This window comes from Pseudophryne corroboree, chromosome 1, assembly GCF_028390025.1.
Source record: "Pseudophryne corroboree isolate aPseCor3 chromosome 1, aPseCor3.hap2, whole genome shotgun sequence".
NCBI lineage: Eukaryota > Metazoa > Chordata > Amphibia > Anura > Myobatrachidae > Pseudophryne > Pseudophryne corroboree.
Window position 1 is genome coordinate 523,792,856 of NC_086444.1, and position 18,255 is coordinate 523,811,110.

The window sequence follows — 18,255 nt, forward strand, 5'->3', positions numbered from 1 at the left end:
AAGTCCTGGGCTGTGTTTGTGCACATGCGATCACACACCTGCACAGCGAATTCCCCCTCCCCCTGTAGGCAGCGGCTACCTGATCGCAGGGATGCTAAAAACGCACCCATTGGGCCTAATTCAGACCTGATCGCTAGCAAGCGATTGTTGACTGTCCTGCGATCAGATAGTTGCCGCCTACAGGGGGAGGGTATTTTAGCTGTGAAACTGTGCAAACGCATGTGTAGCAGAGCTGTACAAACAGATTTTGTGCAGTCTCTGCACAGCCCATGACTTACTCAGCCGCTGCGATCACTTCAGCCTGTTCGGGACCGGAATTAACGTCAGACACCCTCTCTGAAAATGCTTGGACACGCCTGCGTTTTTCCAGACACTCCCAGAAAACGGTCAGTTGCCACCCACAAATGCCCTCTACCTGTCAATCTCCTTGCGTTCGCCCGTGTGATCGCTATATTTGCACCATCCCTTCGCTATGCACCGATGCCCGGAGCAGGCGTCCGATGCACCTGCACATTGCGGTGCATACACATGTGCAGTTCGGATCTGATCGCAGGCTGTGAGAAAACACAGCCTAGTGATCAGGTCTGAAATACCCCCATAGTGACACAAATATTATTGTGAATCTTCTATATAAACTGTAATAAATGGTAAGGTTCTTAGTAGCAGAGTTGCAGGCAATAAATTAATAATGGTAATTAAATCAGTATGTATAGTAACAGGGGCGTAGCCAGAACTTTATGGGCCCCAGAGCAACAACATGAAGGAGCCCCTATCCCAATGCTTCTATTATTATTATTATTATTATTATTATTACATTTTATTTATAAGGCGCCACATGTGTTTTGCAGCGCCGTACAAAGGACAGTACAGGGAGACAAAACATAGCATTACAGTAAATAAATAACAGAAATAGTGTACAGGTAACATAGAGCACCACACATTCTCAAGATATGATACAGCTAAGATGTAAGTATTGAGGGATTGATCATCGTACTACTAGAGGCTGGTGGCCATAGATGGAGATGAGCCTTTACTTGCAGGGTAAAGATGGTCTTTGAGTAGGAGAGAGCTGCAAGTGAAATGTGTTGAGACGAGGGCTTAGATAACAAGAGGAAAGAGGGCCCTGCTCTGAAGAGCTAACAATCTAGTGGGGAGGGGCGACAGACAGATGAGGTGCAGGCAAGCAGGAGTTAACCTGATGGCAGTATGCAAGCAAAGCTGAGATGTTCACGGCATGAGGCAGGGGGGTGGAGGCGCGGCTTCAGGACTGGGTTATACATCGGGAGGGTATGCTTTGATAAATAGGTGGGTTTTTAGTGCCCATTTGAAGCTTTGCAAGGTCGGGGAGAGTCTAATGGAGCGAGGGAGTGCGTTCCACTGAAGGGGAGCAGCACGGGCATAGTCTTGAACACGAGCATGGGAAGCAGTGACCAGGGCGGTGGAGAGGCGACGGTCATTGGTCGACCGTAGGGGGCGGGAGGGAGTATGAAGGTAGAGGATGATGGAGATGTAGGGAGCAGTGGAATTAGAGATGGCCTTGTATGTGAGGGTGAGGAGTTTGAAGAGGATTCTGTAGGGGACTTGGAGCCAGTGTAGATTTTGGCGAAGGGGAGTGGCAGATGTGGTGCGGCGGGAGAGGAAGATAGGCCTATCTGCAGAGTTTAGGACAGATTGGAGGGGAGCAAGCGAGGAGAACATTGCAGTAGTCAAGTCGTGAGATGACCAGTGAGTGGATGATGAGTTTAGTTGCACTCTGGGAGAGATATGGCCTGATACGAGCAATGTTGCGTACCTGGAAACGACAGGATTGTGCCAGAGCTTAGATGTGGGGTGCAAAGGAGAGGGAGGAGTCAAGAGTGACACCCAAGCAGCGGAGTTGGGAGACGGGGGAGATGGTGGTGTTGTCAACAATGATAGAGATATTGGTCGGGGGTGTTGCTCTGGATGGGGGGAAGATGATGAGTTCAGTTTTGTCCATGTTGAGCTTCAGAGAGTGCTCAGACATCCAGGAGGAGATTGCGGAGAGGCAGCTGGAAACCTGGGAGAGGACAGAGGGGGACAGATCAGGAGAGGAGAGGTAGAGTTGTGTGTCATCAGCATAGAGGTGGTATTAAAGGCCAAAGGAGTTAATGAGCGCACCCAGAGAAACACCTCTCCGTGGAAGCTTCACTAGTTTCTGCGGCCATGCTATAATTGCGTTGCGATCACAATTAACGCATGATCGCAGTGGGTGGGTTGTGGGTAGCATGCTGGGCAGCCTTGCCCTGCGATGGGTGGCCCCCAGCATGCGATTGCAAGGATTGCAGATTGTACTAAAAAGCAGAATCTGCAATCCTTACTGAATTAGGCCCTTTATGTGAGTTTTATCTCAGACACTAATAGGCTGGTAGCCTCCCTCTATCACTAGCATTTAGAAGACATTAGTGATACTGTATGTAATGCCAGACACTTTTGACATTCAGAATTTGTAACCAACTCTAACCTGTACCTGAAAGGAGGTGTCAGTGGACCACACTTCACTGACCCCCTTGCCACGCCATATCTGACCTGAGAAGTAAGCTGGTATGGTGTCTTTGGAATCAATAGGTTCTATCCCCAATCCTATTTACACTACTTGCTATTACTAGTATAACTACATGCATTTAAGGACATTATTTCAAACACTAGTTAGTAGGTGCCTAATGACCACAGATACACGTGAAAGGAATAAGAAATGTCTTTTTAACCCAATGTATCAGTCAAATTGCACTAAAAATCTTTATCACGTGTAGTGAGTCCTTTCTATCATAATAATGTAAGTTCAGAACATGTGCTTATGATCATTAGGTGATAAGAAATTCAAATTAGTTTAAGGTCATTTAAATTACCTGAAATGACGGCAATAATACTGTATAAGAGGACATTTTCTCCCAACAATTGACTGCACAACGTCCAAATGAAATTACCTTTACCTGGAAAATAAGATACATCGTATCATAAATTCTATGTACTCATTTACCACCTGTACAGTGTGAGCCATATCTTCAGAGAAGAAGATTATTATCTGTACCATCAAGAGAAATCCCTGACCTTGGTGACTTCAACAGTTTGAATTATTGTTGTTGACTTATAATAAATTGGCTGCTAAAGAAACAGAAATGTTGCATTAGTAGCAATGTTATTGCATAGCTAGCAATTACTGTCTGTAGCTGGATCATCTGCAACAGTGTTAGTCATGGATCCAAACATTGATGGTTCATACAAATTAATATAATAATATTTGTTATTATTTTTTTCTATAAAAAATTATAAATGGTTCAACATGTTGTGTGGTAGGAGTGATACCAAAAAGACCACTATTCTTTCACATTGAGTACGAGATGCCGGCGTGACTGTGGCATCCTGATGCTTAGAATCCCGACAGGGGATAGGTAAGTATACTTACCTTCTCCCAATACTTTCCTAACCCTACCTGTCCGCAGCCTAAAGCTAGCCTTCACCGCCGCAGCCTAACCTTAACCCTCCCCGGTGGTGCCTTAACCTAACCCTCCCTCCCCTTCCGGCAGCCTAAACCTAACCCTCTATCCCATGCAGCCTAACGCTAACCCTCCAGGGTGGTGCCTAAACGGCATCGTTACTTCGACTGCCAGGATCCCTAGTACCAGGCTCCTGACCGGATACCGTGCTTTCTTCATTATGGCCATCTCAATTTCACAGATTTTCACATGTTTTTGGCAACTAAACAGGGATGTGTAAATTCTGTATTTTGTTCCCATACACATCTTATTATTGATGAAAACCAAATTAAGTTTAGCTTGTCTTTGTTAACAGATGCACAATTTGTTGCTTTCAAATAAACCCTTAACAACTCTAAAATAAATACAGTGTTATTGTGTTATATTGGTACCATTTTTATTTGTGTCTAAATTTGTATTATTTGTCATTGTCTGCATTGCTATATGTCCTGCTTTTAATATACTGCTGTGATGTTTTTGCACATAAAGAGAGATTTATCAAAGCTTGTAGAGAGAAAAAGTATCAACCAATCAGCTCCTGTCATTTTTCAAACACAGCCTGTAACATGGCAGTTAGGAGTTGATTGGTTAGAACCTGATCTATCTCCAAGCTTTGCTAAATCTCCCTTTCGGTAACACAGGTTTACTGTACATTAGGTTGCAGTATTCTCCATAGAATACCGCATAGTACAGAAGTTTGTGTGGACACATTTGCATTTTATTAGATATCCTATGAAACAGTATTTACATGATTTATGAAGTGAATGTTGTTATTGACTACACCTTTACTTATCCTTTAGAAACATGTTCCCAGAAAATATTGTCCAGGCATGCTTCCAACAGGTAAGACAACACACTTCAGGTATTGACAGCCCTATGTGAATCAATTCAGTCCAGTATTATTGGAGTTGCCAGTAGCCTTAGCTGTAGCTGCAGAGCACCAGTATAAAACTTTCACTATGCCTAAATAGTAGGTAGGACGGGATGCAGTTAAAAGTCCGGCTGTCAGGATCCTGGCATTATATGTTTAGTCAAGTTTATTTATCTGCTCCTCCAACAAATCCTAGATTAGGTTAAGAAACCTAAAGAACATTAAAAATAAATCCATTGTTTAAAATAGATTGCAGGAAAAATCTTAATTGTTCTCGCCTGATGAATAAAATAAATAAAACGTTTTAATACAAGAAAAAGATATACTGTTAGCGCTAATATACCGTGTATACAATTCTTATAATAAGTTGCTAATTCACATATATAAGTGAATATTTGAAATTCAGAAACAGTCTTTCACGTGAGTCCAAAAAAATGAAGTGCCTAGAAAAATCCACCGGTCAGCTCCTTGTTTGTCAAGCGCACCCGTTCCTTAAATCAGCAAAAAAAAATATAAACAAGAGGGCCTCCTAGTGCAAATAACGTAGTATAATCACCACTTGTGTAAACAGAAAGGGTATAAGTGAACCAATTAAAATTGGCTTATCTCACACTCTTTGTCCACAGAGATTAGGTGGCATCATCAGGATTTTTCATTTTAATATTAAATATATTCCAGATATACTGTATATTGCTACAGTTTAGTTAGGTAGTATACAGCCCCATATACTTCGTAATGTTACTCACTCTTTCGGGCAGATTCTATTGTTTTAGCCCATGGCTACCACTATGGGGCTCAAAATGGAGCAATTCAATTGTTGCTTTGTTTAGATGCCCGGTAGCCATGGGGATAACATTTCTTCTCGCAGCTTCCTGAGATGCGAGAAGAAATGTGCGCTAAGTCGGCATTGGGCATCCCAACGTGCGTTTGAATGCCCAGAGCAGGACTTTAGACGGGTTTAGCCATTTTATGTGCGCTCAAATATCAAATGAATTGTGACAATTGTTTGGGTGTCTAAACAGTTCCATTTAAACTGGAAAATTAGACACCCAAAACAATTGAATCTAATTAACCCATTTTATTTAACTGATAACAATTGAAACAACATATCTACATAAAACACTACTGTAGCTTGAATTTGTTCTTGCTTTCAACTGTAGACAATTATTAAAATATTTGAACAAAGTCTCATCAAGGATATTGGGAAACTTCAATAAACTCTGAGGTGGATCGTGGAATGTGTTTGGAAAGATTTAAGAAATAATTGAAACTAAACAAATTTGGACCTTTCACCTTTAAGTATACTTGTAACCTCCCCTCAGTGTGCAGTGTGGTGCCAGGTGTATTTTGCAGTAATACATCTCCCATTACTCCTGGCAAGCTCTCCAGGCTATGGGCAATACCTGAGACCTTCTCATAAAAATATATTACTTTATTTCTCTTCTTCTGCACATGACTTCAAGTACAATAAGAACATGGTTACAGCAAGCTACTCCTCTCCCTCCAGCTCAAATACTGTACTTGACATGTCAGATAGCAATTGACAATCCTACGGATATGGTGGAATTACACTCCATCCTGCTCCATTAACACTGACTTAAAGCACACACAGGTCGACCTAGCCCAATACTGGATGGTGCCTGTAGTTCTACAGCTTTATACTCATTTCTCTTGGGTTCTCTGTCTCTCTTTATTTCCCTTAAGACAATATACAGAGTGTCTCACATTCAGTCTGTCTCTCTCTCTGCTCAAAATAGGCCAGCAATAACCCCCCCCCCCCTCAAAATATCGGCCTAGGCATGGTCTACTGTGGAAGGAGCATGGCTTCATAGCACACAGGGTATGGGTAGCGCCATATAATGCAGTGCCCACAATATTTTTGCAGAGAGCATTGCATTGACTGCCATATAATACAGAGGCCATCAATACCCACCATATAATGCAGAGAACTTTGCTGTGCCCACCATATAAAGCAGGGAGCACTGCAGTGCTCACCATATAATGCAGAGAGCATTGCATTAAACACCATATAATGCAGGGAGCGCCACAGTGACTGCCATATAATGCAGAGAGTGTTACAGTGCCTGCCATATAATGCTGGAAGCAAGGCAGTGATCACCATATAATGCAGACACCATCAGTGACCAACATATAAATTGTAACACAGATAATATGAAAGCACCACTCACACACACACACACACACACACACACACACACACACAAAATGAATACACCCCCCACACCACATTAATAAACCACTCCTTCGACAGTAAGAATTAAGACGCACACTAAACCCCACCATCACCCTCAAAAATATATACCCCTCCTAATTGCTTAAATATACCCCCCCACACACACACACACCCCTCCCACCCCGTTAGATGACATTAAAGCATTTTCACACCTCCACTGTCACTTACCTGTCCAGAAGGAGGATCTGTCTGTTCAATACTGAACTCTAGGGCCCAGGAGAAGAGAGAGACTCAGGGTTAGGGAACGGGGTCTCGGGCAGATATAGGATGAAGATGGAGTATGTAGAAAAATAGAGTCTCATTAGTCTAGAGCAGGGGTGGGGAACCTTTGGCCCACCATCTGTTGTTGAACTACACATACCAGCATGCCTTGCTACAGTTTTGCTATTTGGCCATGCTAAAACTGTTGCAGGACATGCTGGAATGTGTAGTTCAACAACAGCTGGTGGGCCGAAGGTTCCCCATCCCTGGTCTAGAGTGACAGGTAAAGGATTTGATAGGGAGGGGCTCCTAACCCTCCTCTGTCTGGAAGCCACCTTCCTCATTATGGCTGGCGGCCAGGCCACAGCTTACTATAAATGAGTCAGTTTGACTCATTATTAATACTGCTCTCTGATAATGCCCCTTGCTGCTGTCCCCTTCATTGCCTTGAGCCCCGGTGCAATGCACTGGTTGCACCGCTGGTTTCGCCCATGGACAGTACTATACAGACTACCCTAATGCAGCTCTGACACTTTCAGCAGTGCACTCTCAGCTGCAGCCCACCCCTCTCCAACAGGGATGTTTCCTATGCAGCAGTGCCGTAACTAGACATTTTAGCGCTGTGTGCTAGAAACAACATCGCCCTCCCCCCAATAAAGAAGACAGGACCAGTGCGCCCCGCAGGTGCGCTGCTTCATGGCGTAAGGGTGTGGCCACAAAATAATACCAATTCATATTGTAGCGCCACTTACACACATTACACCAGGTAGAGCCTCTTTTACACATTACACCAGGTAGAGCCCCATTTTACAGATTACTCCAGGTAGAGCCCTATTTCACACACTATGCCAGGCAGAGTCCCTTTTTACACAGTACGGCAGGCAGAGTCTTCTTTTTTTACACATTACGGCAGCAGAGTCCGCGTTTTTACACATTACGGAAGGCAGAGTCCTACTTTTTACACATTGCGGCAGGCAGAGTCCCCCTTTTTTACACATTAGGAAGGCAGAGTTCCCCTTTTTACACATTTGGCAGGAGAGTCCCCCTTTTTCACACATTACAGCAGTGCACCAGCAATGCGCTGTGGGCAACGCACCGCTGGCACACACCTAGTTACGGCTATGCAGCAATGTCTGTTAGTCACCTTACACCGCACAGTGTTACTTCTTAAAAATGTTACACCACAGTACACATTACAGTACACATTACGCGATAGAATTGTCCCCTATACATGTTAGGACAGGTAGAGGGGAGAGAGAGAGAGAGAGTGTGTGTGTGTGTGTGTGTGTGTGTGTGTGTGTGTGTGTGTGTGTGTGTGTGTGTGTGTGTGTGTGTGTGTGTAAAGAGAGTGAGTGTGTAAGTGTAAAGAGAGAGAGAGAGAGAGAGAGAGAGAAAGTATGTGTTAAGTCTCCCTTCCCCTACTCAGAAATGGAGCAACTGTTCCACTACTTACATAACGTGCCATCTGCAGTGCCCTCAGTTGCCGGCTTCTGTTCTCCGGATGTCCCTCTCCACACAGTAGAAGATGGTAGGCAGGAGGGGAGAAGGGGGGGGGGGGGAGAGCACGGGAAGCACACTCTGTCTGCTGCTATAAACTACACAGCGCAGCAGACAGACAGACATGGGTGGAAGTCATGGGAGTCACGAGGGAGTGAGTGGGCAGGTCTTTGGGCACACACTGACAGGACTCACAGGAGGAGCTGCGGCCGGCGAAGGGGAGACAGGAGGGGATGGAGCCTGCGGATAGGCAGCTGCAGAGCTGCCCGGCTTAGTATGTAACATAGGTAATGGTGCAAGCAGCTGGGTGCACCTCAACACGGGCAGTGCTGCAGCTAGCGGCGGAGATTGTCTGTCAGGTTAGGAGTCTTCCGTGCAGCGTGGCCCTGCGGGTTCTGCCAGCGGTCCTGTGCCCACAGTGCTTTCGAGCTGTGTGCCAGGCACTGCTGGCCCATAGCTAGTTACAGCCCTGCTATACACATAGTACCCACACTGCTCCAACAGTGGGGGTAATTCAGAGCTGATCGTAGCAGCAAATTTGTTAGTAGTTGCACAAAACCATGTGCACTGCGGGGGGGGGGGGGGGGAAAGATATAACATGTGCAGAGAGAGTTAGATTTGTGCGGGGTGTGTTCAAACAAATCTAAATTGCAGTGTAAAATTATAGCAGCCAGTATTTACCCTGCACAGAAACAGAATAACCCACCCAAATCTAACTCTCTCTTCACATGTTAATGTTATATCTGCCGCCCCTGCAGTGCACATTGGCCCTCATTCCGAGTTGATCGCACGTACCAACTTTTTGCTGCTCATGTGATGAACTTGACGCAGCCTATGGGGGAGTGTATTTTAGCATAGCAGGGCTGCGATCGCTTGTGCAGCCCTGCTATGCTTAAAAAGTTTCCTGAAAAAAAACAAGACCAGGGTAAGAGTAACTTACCCTGTGCGACGGATCCAGCGACGAAGGTCCCGGGATTTACGTCAGATATCCGCCCTCTAAACACCTGGATCCGCCTGCGTTCGCCTCACCACGCTGCGATCACTTTCTGCTCTGGCAGCATTGCTGCCCGGCGACGACCGTCACCGGACAACGACGCGTGTGCGCATTGTGGGCGGTGCACAGCCACAGTCCCGACCTATTCACGCTGCAGCGATGAACCGCTGCGTGCGAACGGGTCAGAATGACCCCCATGGTTTTGCTCAACTGCTAACAAATTTGCTGCTACAATCAGGTATGAATTACCCCCAATGACTGTTCTTTAATGGCTGTGTAGGGCTTTCATGCATAGGGGACTCTTTCATTTAATGTAATGTATTGCAAGAGAGGGGGGGTTCCGCACTTACCCACTTTTCTAAATTAGTGTTATTTAAATTTCAGGTACCATAGTAAGAACCAACGTTATACAGTTATACTCCAAATGGGTTAGTCTAATAACTCTGTTGGTGGTGCACCCTAGAGTTACAATTATAACTGACAACAAGGAAAGAAAAGGAAAACTCTTTTTGTTGGGGCACACTTGGAAAGAATGAATTTATATAGTTAAAACATCAGAAAAATCTTTTATTGGTATGCATTAAAAACAGGTGGGGTTTCTATACATCACGACACTTGGTGCTTTATACAGGTACACAGAAACAAGACATATATTGTGATAAACAAAACATGAATGTTGCACGGCAAACAACCTTTTGATATATAATGATATACAGCAGCAAGGCACCCGGGTCACTGTGTACACTACTGGCTGGTTACAGATTCCTACCTACCGCCGCCGGTGGCAAGCAGCATCCACATGTACAGCAGCATTGCACTGTGCGGTGGCTGCCTGGCTACAGCAGTAACACCACACACCGTACACATGTGAGGGGACACAGGCAATGCCCCCGAACATCGAAGCGAAGTGTCACACAAGCAAGCCGTCTGCTTCTCATCACACTGCTGCTTAGCAATTACCCAAATACATCTCCTGGGTAGTCATACCTGACTGATCCTTTCCGACGGAAAGGATCTGACGGGTTTGTATTCAGTGCCACGGCCAAACCTGACAGGTTTGGCCCGTTACGACATTGCCAATCCAACTTTTTTTAAAGTCGGATTGACATTGTCGGAAATGGAGCTAAAACCTGTCGGGTTTGGCCACGCTTCCGACAATACACGTGGATTGGCGGCTGAAGCCGCCGATCTGCTTGTATTCTGACAGTCTTCTGATAAGTCGTGAAATCGGCCCGACATTGAATAGGTCGGAACCCCTTCCGACCTCAATCAGTCGGAAACTGCCGCCTTTCCAACAAGACGGCAGTTTCCGACTCTTATTGAATATACCCCATAATGCTTAAATTTAAGATATTTATACAATATTTGCTATTACAGTTCAAGACCAAGCGTGAAGAGCTGAAACCAACAAAAGATCCTGACAAGAACAGCAGCATCGAGAAGAATGACACACTAGAGCTATTTTCGACAGATCAAGAGGTGTTATGTCATTTCTTTTTGAATATACTTGATTTAGAAAATGATGACAAAGATGTACAGTATACATGAGTTTAGTTATATAAAACAAATAGAAATCTACCAGCCCACAGTGTGCCCCATGTAATATTTTCTGTCGATCACTTCAACAAATGAACTGAACAGTGCAAATATTGACTGTCATCTGCATGACACTGTAATGATAATTCTGTTAACAACTACCAATGGCATAATACTGTGGGCAGAAGCAGTAGCACAGTCGCTACACAGTATCTACTAGGTACAAGAACTATATTTCTCTGCCTGTGACCCCTGTATACTGTACTGGGCTATTTTTCATTGATTTTTCTTGGATTTTAGAGGTGCAGGAATTGGGGTGGGAGGTGATGGTTGACTGAGGAAAGGCACAAGAGGAATAGAGAAGTAAGGAGGAGGGTCAGATTAGAATTAGCTCACAGAAAGACAAGCAAGAAATCTGAAACATTCTTTTACAAAGATTTATTGGTGTGATTTTTAATTGTCTTAAAAGAAGAACGCTCGAATTTTACATTTAGGGCCCAAAAAACATTATAACCCACTGATGTAGTGTATTATTGGGGATTTGCAGTTACTGTATCTAAGCTCTCTCATTGTGTCCTACAGAACAAAACAAAGGAATACAAACTTGTCGGCCTCTACACTGATGGAGTCAATGTCTTAGGCCTCATTGTGTTTTGTCTCGTATTTGGAATTGTTATTGGAAAAATGGGAGAAAAGGGACAAGTTCTGGTGGATTTCTTTAATGCACTGAATGATGCAACTATGCAAATAGTTCAAATCATCATGTGGTAAGTGCTGACTTTTCAATAACTCATCATTTAAACAGCCAATACATTTACCGTATATACTCGAGTATAAGTCGACCCGAATATAAGCCGAGGCACCTAATTCTACCACAAAAACCTGGGAAAACTTATTGACTCGAGTATAAGCCTAGGATGGGAATGCAGCTCTAGCCGTACACAGCCCTCAGTGCCAGATATGCCCTCATACTGCCAGATATGCTCCCACAGTGCCAGATATGCCCTCATACTGCCAGATATGCCCCCACAGTGCCAGATATGCCCTCATACTGCCAGATATGCCCCACAGTGCCTGATGTGCCAGATATGCCCTCATGCTGCCAAATGTGCCCCACAGTGCCAGATGTGCCAGATATGCCCTCATGCTGCCAAATATGCCCCACAGTGCCAGATGTGCCAGATATGCCCTCATGCTGCCAGATATGCCCTCATGCTGCCAGATATGCCCCTCATGCTGCCACATATGCCCCTTATGCTGCCAGATATGCCCCTCATGCTGCCAAATATGCCTTACAGTGCCAGATGTGCCAGATATACCCTCATGCTGCCAAATATGCCCCACAGTGCCAGATGTGCCAGATATGCCCTCATGCTGCCAGATATGCCCTCATGCTGCCAGATATGCCCCTCATGCTGCCACATATGCCCCACAGTGCTAGATGTGCCAGATATGCCCTCATGCTGCCAAATATGCCCCACAGTGCCAGATGTGCCAGGTATGCCCTCATGCTGCCAGATATGCCCTCATGCTGCCAGATATGCCCTCATGCTGCCAGATATGCCCCTCATGATGCCACATATGCCCCTCATGCTGCCACATATGCCCCTCATGCTGCCAGATATGCCCCTCATGCTGCCACATATGCCCCCTCCCCAAGTGCCAAATATGCTCCCCCAGTGCTGTTACTTACCCCTCCGTCGATCCCGCGCTGTCTTCTGAAGGAGGGACACGGAGGGCACAGCGTGCGCCTCTCCTGTGTCCCTCCTGCGTCTCCGGTGGCCGCGGCGGGTCTATTAAAGGAAGTGCCGGTTCGTGATCAGAGGTCACGAACGGGTACTTCCTTTAATAGACCCGCCACTGCCGCCGGAGATGCAGGAGGGACACAGGAGAGGCGCGCGCGGTGCGCTCCGTGTCCCTCCTTCACACTGCACTGCCTGTCACACTGCACTGACTTGAGTATAAGCCGAGTTGGCTTTTTCAGCACACAAAAAAAGTGCTGAAAAAGTCGGCTTATACTCGAGTATATACGGTATATTTTGTTAGTAATGAGATGACCTCATGGCACGTGTTAAATATATGGGCTGATATAATGCTGTAGATGAGCTATCCAATAGTCTTTCATCCCCCTGCTTATCTGATGTGTCTCTTTGTGTCACCAACGCTGGAGTCTGGGATCGGTCGTCTCTGACCCACTGCTAAGGACAGAGTTCCAGTAAAAAAAAATACAGGAAAATAGGGGTGGTAGTGTCAGGAAGCAGCTGACAAGAGGTCATAAAGGAAAAGCAGGCAACTGCAATAATTCCAGTGGTTCATGTGAAGTGGTGCATGTGTAATTCACAGGTACCAATATACAGTATTTGTTTTAAGTATTAGAATGTGCAAATCCTTACCCGGGACTTGCATGCTTATTTACTAACATAAACTGATCTACATCAAGGATGTGGCAATTATCTGTCCACTGCAAGGTTTAGTTTTTCATTATTTAAATACAAATTCTGTATTGTCATGTAAGGTTAGTAAATGAGCCAATTAGTGGCCGGTTTATGCAATAATCAACCTCTTTGATATTAACACAAATTCTTTTCTTGCAGCTGTAAGTTCCTTAAATAAAAATGTAGTTAGAGAGCAGATTACTGGTCTAGTGGGATTGTTTTTTATATCACTTTTGCCTATCTCTCTGACTGAGGAGAAGACTCCAAAACAAATCCATTCTGAAAATAAGTAACTGTCCTAATCCTAGTGACATCCATTTACTAACAATAATCAGCAGTATTTCCCAGAAATTAGTGGAGCCTTAACAATACTCCTTTAACACAGACATATAACATGTCACTTAAGTCCCCACAAGCCAAAAATATTGTTGTCTAAAAGATGCTAGAAAAGTTTAAAAAAAACATTGCAGCTGTAGTTCTCACCACAGTGTCTATTATAGTGTCTAATGTTGCAGTTTTTTCCCCAGAAAGAAATAAGAACATATTCACACTGCTGCAATCAGGTCACACATACACAAATATCCACATAAACAATCATGATGTAAAATAAATATTCATTTATTCAATAATATGGGATGCGGTCAATTTACCTACAATCAAAACTCCGATGGTCAAAATCCTGACAACCATTCACTGACCGTCAAAATCCCGACAAGGTCAAAATCCCGACATGGTCAAAATAAGGACATTTAAAATATCAGCAAGGGCAAAATAAAGACATTTAAAATGTCGACAGGTCAAAAAGTCGACATGAGTGTTTCAGGATTTTTTAAATTGAAACTGACTTGTTCACACTTTACCATCCCAGTTTACCTGGAGGGGGAATATAATAGTGTGCTGAGCGCAGTGAAGCACCGTGCCCGAAGCGAGCTATGCGAGGGAACGCGGTACACTTATATGGTGTCCATGTCAACCTATGTCGACATACACACCAAAAACCAGTGAAAAACCAGTGTTGACTTTTTGACCTGTCGACAATTTAAATGTCTGTATTTTTATCTTGTCAGGATTTTGACTGTCAGTCATTTGTTGTCGGGATTTTGACCGTTGGGATTTTGATTGTAGATATTTCATACTGATCCCCAACAATACACTGCTAAAATACTATTGTGTCTAATAGGAAGAAAAAATGTTTTGGACAAATTACTGTCGGAATATAATGTCCAATAAATTGCTTTAGGCATTATGGGGGTTATTCAGAGATGGACGCAGAGCGCTGCATCTCCTCACATACTGGAGGCTGCCCAGCACAGGGCAAGGCTGCCCAGCATGTGTGTGGCACTGCCTCACAGAGCGTCTGCAATGTAATTGCGGACACATTGAATTAAAGTAGACCCTTGGCAGCGCTCAGGCGTGCACAGACCAGATGGATGCGGCCACTGCGGACAGACGCGCGGTTGCGTCCCTCTCTGAACAGCCCCTATAGTCTGACACTAATTTGGTCTTATAAATGTTATCCTTTACTGCTGGGAATATATTTCTTCCTCAAAGCCAAATATTTAATATACTTCTTTAATTTATTTTAGGTACATGCCCATTGGAATTATGTTTTTGATTGCAGGGAAGATAATTGAAGTGAATGACTGGGAAATCTTCCGCAAGCTTGGCCTCTATATGGCGACAGTAATCAGTGGGTATGTATGTGCCTTTTTATCTGATGCATAACTGCAATAGTAGCTCTTCATTAAATGACATAAAGAATAGAATGATAGTGAGTGTAATTAAAAGGAATAGTCGTTGGTTTTGTATGGTATACTGTACATGAGTGGTTCCTTGTATATGCAAAGACAGAAGTCACATTCCTTAGTGCACAGGTTCTCAAATTCGGTCCTCAGGACCCCACACGGTCCATATTTTGCAGGTCACCTGTAGATTTTTAAAATGTGACAGTTGGAGATACACAGTGCAGCTGCTGGGTGACATGGAAAACGTGAACAGTGTGGGGTCCTGAGGACCGAGTTTGAGAACCACTGCCTTAGTGCAATAGATACAACTAATTAAAGAATTCTACACATCCTATGAGATGATTCATGCGTCTAGAAGTTGTCAGAAATTCTTTAAAATCTGAAAAACTTGGATTGCAATTCCAGTCTCAGTATCATAACATATATTTATGGGTATTGGTACCCTTGAGCAGTGTGAATGGGCATTACTTTGTGGGGGCAGCAGGGGGGTTTTGGGGTATGCGTACAAGTTGTATGTATTGTAATGTTAACAATGTAAACAGCTGGGTTATACTGTGATGATTTCTATTACAGACTCGCCATTCATTCCATTATTATTTTGCCACTGATTTACCTTGTGATAGTGAGGAAGAATCCTTTCCGCTTTGCAATGGGCATGGCACAGGCCTTGCTTACAGCTCTCATGATATCTTCAAGGTAAAAAAACTTTATTCATCTGTTGTCTTTAAAACATAACTCAGCAGAAATGTACAATAAGTGCACTGCACCACAGCAAAGTATAAGCCTCATATCTCTGCAGGGCCTTGTTCTTGGCATTGTACCATGGATCTAAGGAGTTCTCATTACATCGTTCTTATTAATTACACAATAGAGATAATGTTCCTGTATTACTGAAATACATATTTCTGCAGATGCTCATGTGATCTGTAAATAATCACAAGAGTGATACACAGTATGTCTATAGGATCTTCACAGTAGTGAGTTTATAATGTCATAGTACATAATGTAACAGTCCACACTACAGAAAGTCAACAGACTAGTCCAAACTCCACAGTGTCACTTACTGACGTCCTGCATAGGCTAATGTGATGTACACAAGTCAGACTTTGACAGATCTGTGTTAATATTGTGCCTTTATATATTTATTTTGTGTGTAGCTCAGCAACTTTGCCAGTAACTTTCCGCTGCGCTGAAGAGAAGAACCGGGTGGACAAGAGAATCACCAGATTTGTCTTACCAGTAGGAGCCACAATCAATATGGATGGCACAGCTCTGTATGAGGCAGTGGCAGCAGTGTTCATAGCACAGCTGAATGATATGAGCCTGGATGTGGGTCAGATTGTCACAATTAGGTGTGTGTACTTCGTCACTCTTTCCAACTTAAACTTTCATCATTTCACTTATTTTTTTTCCTCATAAGAAACTCACACAAGTCTTCATTTTTACATTGGCTTATTAATTGAGATTTGTTAATGCTACGTGGATTAAAGGTCATCCCACGCCATATAAAACACACAGGGCTTCATTTATTCATGGTACTTACCGCTGGCATAGCTTGTTTAGTATTACAGTAATATTAACGAATTTGCTGCCGACATTCAACATTACTTACCTCTTCAGCGAGGTCCCGCAATGTCCCCACCCTCCTCTGAGTCCTCCACTGTGTTGTTGGTAGCCCACCTGCCAGCGACAGGCTGCAGTGTAATGAGCATATACCATTGCTGTCTGGCCATGGGCATTACACTTTCACCAGATGAGAGACTCTGCAAACCCTGGAATGCTTCACTGAGTCCAGAGATGTGGAAAGGCTTTTACTGGGCACCCATTGCGAGGAATGGGGAAACATACCAATAATGCCATCTATAGATGCTGTAAGCAGTACTGTGGCATTATGCCAGATTTACATCCAGTGCACACGCACAGGGCCCAATCTGTGCCTATGTGGGCCGGCCAATGCGGTCGCATCGCATTGATGTGAATGCCTCTGCCTGATTGACAGGCATGGGGCGGTGATATGTCGTTGCGGGTGCGAGATGGTTACAATGGGGGCGGGTCACTGCCACGTCATGCAGCCTTTCCGAAGAAAAAAAAAATGGCAGTAGTTCGCCTTCCTTTGCAGCTAGGCTGCACAGGCAGGGGTCATCCATAGTTTCATGCGACCTTCGTAACTAGATTGTGATCGAATGGCGGGCAGACTTTCTCATGCTGGGCGACCCTGCTCTGCGTTGGGCGGCCCCCAGCTGAGATTTTTTTCAGTCACAGTTTCTGCTAAGATTGCAGAAACTGCGACTGGTACTGAATAGGGTCCTCTGTTATTACATGAAGCCCCTGTTGTTTAATTTTTTTAGAAATAACAATAGCTCACCTCCACACACCAATCTTTACATTGTAGTTTTCACAGAATATACATCCTGCAAAAGACACACCCATGATAGAAAATTAAGCAATCAATTATCTGAAGCAACATTCTAGTTGAATGCATAAACATTATTTACCACATTTTCATTCATAATCACTTTAAATCTAATTTCTGTTTTGAATTAGATAATTTCAGTTATTATTTATTATTTATTTATTAAGTTTCTTATATAGCGCAGCAAATTCCGTTGCGCTTTACAATTGAAAATAACAGTGATATAACAAAAACAATGATATAACAAAACTGAGTAATAACAAACAGTCATAGAGGTAGGAAGGCCCTGCTCGCAAGCTTACAATCTATAGGGAAATAGGCATTGATACACAAGGATAGGTGCTATCTATTGCATAGTTGTCCACCAGATTGCAAAGGTTCTTGGTGGGCTGTATGATATGGTCATACAGCAATGATGAACCGGGGTCAAGAGGAAGGAATATATTATTTCATAATATATTCAAGATCTGTCATTGATGAATCAAGCACTGGGTAGAGTGGTTCCCTAAAGCAACCAATCAGCTTTTACCTGTTATTTAGAGACTAGATAAAATTACAGAATGCAATTGGTTGCTTTGGAAATGATGACGAAATAAAAGTGGAAATACTGAACACATTTTTTTCATCAGTGTTCACCAGAGAAGAACTGACGGTGGGAGTAGTGCATAACGATACTGACAGTAATAATTTGTGGTTAGATACTTGTTAAAGTGAAGAAGTAGTCCAGGAGAGACCAAGCAAAATTAAGATTAATAAATCACCTGGCCCTGATGGACTTCACCTGAGGGTTCTTATGGATCTTAGGTCACAACTAG

The 18,255-nt window shown here is 43.8% G+C and overlaps 1 protein-coding gene across 1 annotated transcript in view; it reads left to right on the forward strand.

The window, feature by feature from the left end:
• SLC1A1 (solute carrier family 1 member 1) overlaps positions 1–18,255 on the forward strand; it is a 125,544-nt gene that overhangs the window by 99,171 nt on the left and 8,118 nt on the right. The window contains exons 6-11 of the mRNA XM_063913973.1: positions 4,295–4,337; positions 10,689–10,790; positions 11,430–11,614; positions 14,869–14,976; positions 15,601–15,723; positions 16,185–16,379. Of these exons, the coding sequence (XP_063770043.1) occupies positions 4,295–4,337; positions 10,689–10,790; positions 11,430–11,614; positions 14,869–14,976; positions 15,601–15,723; positions 16,185–16,379 (756 nt within the window). The remainder of the gene's footprint in view (positions 1–4,294; positions 4,338–10,688; positions 10,791–11,429; positions 11,615–14,868; positions 14,977–15,600; positions 15,724–16,184; positions 16,380–18,255) is intronic.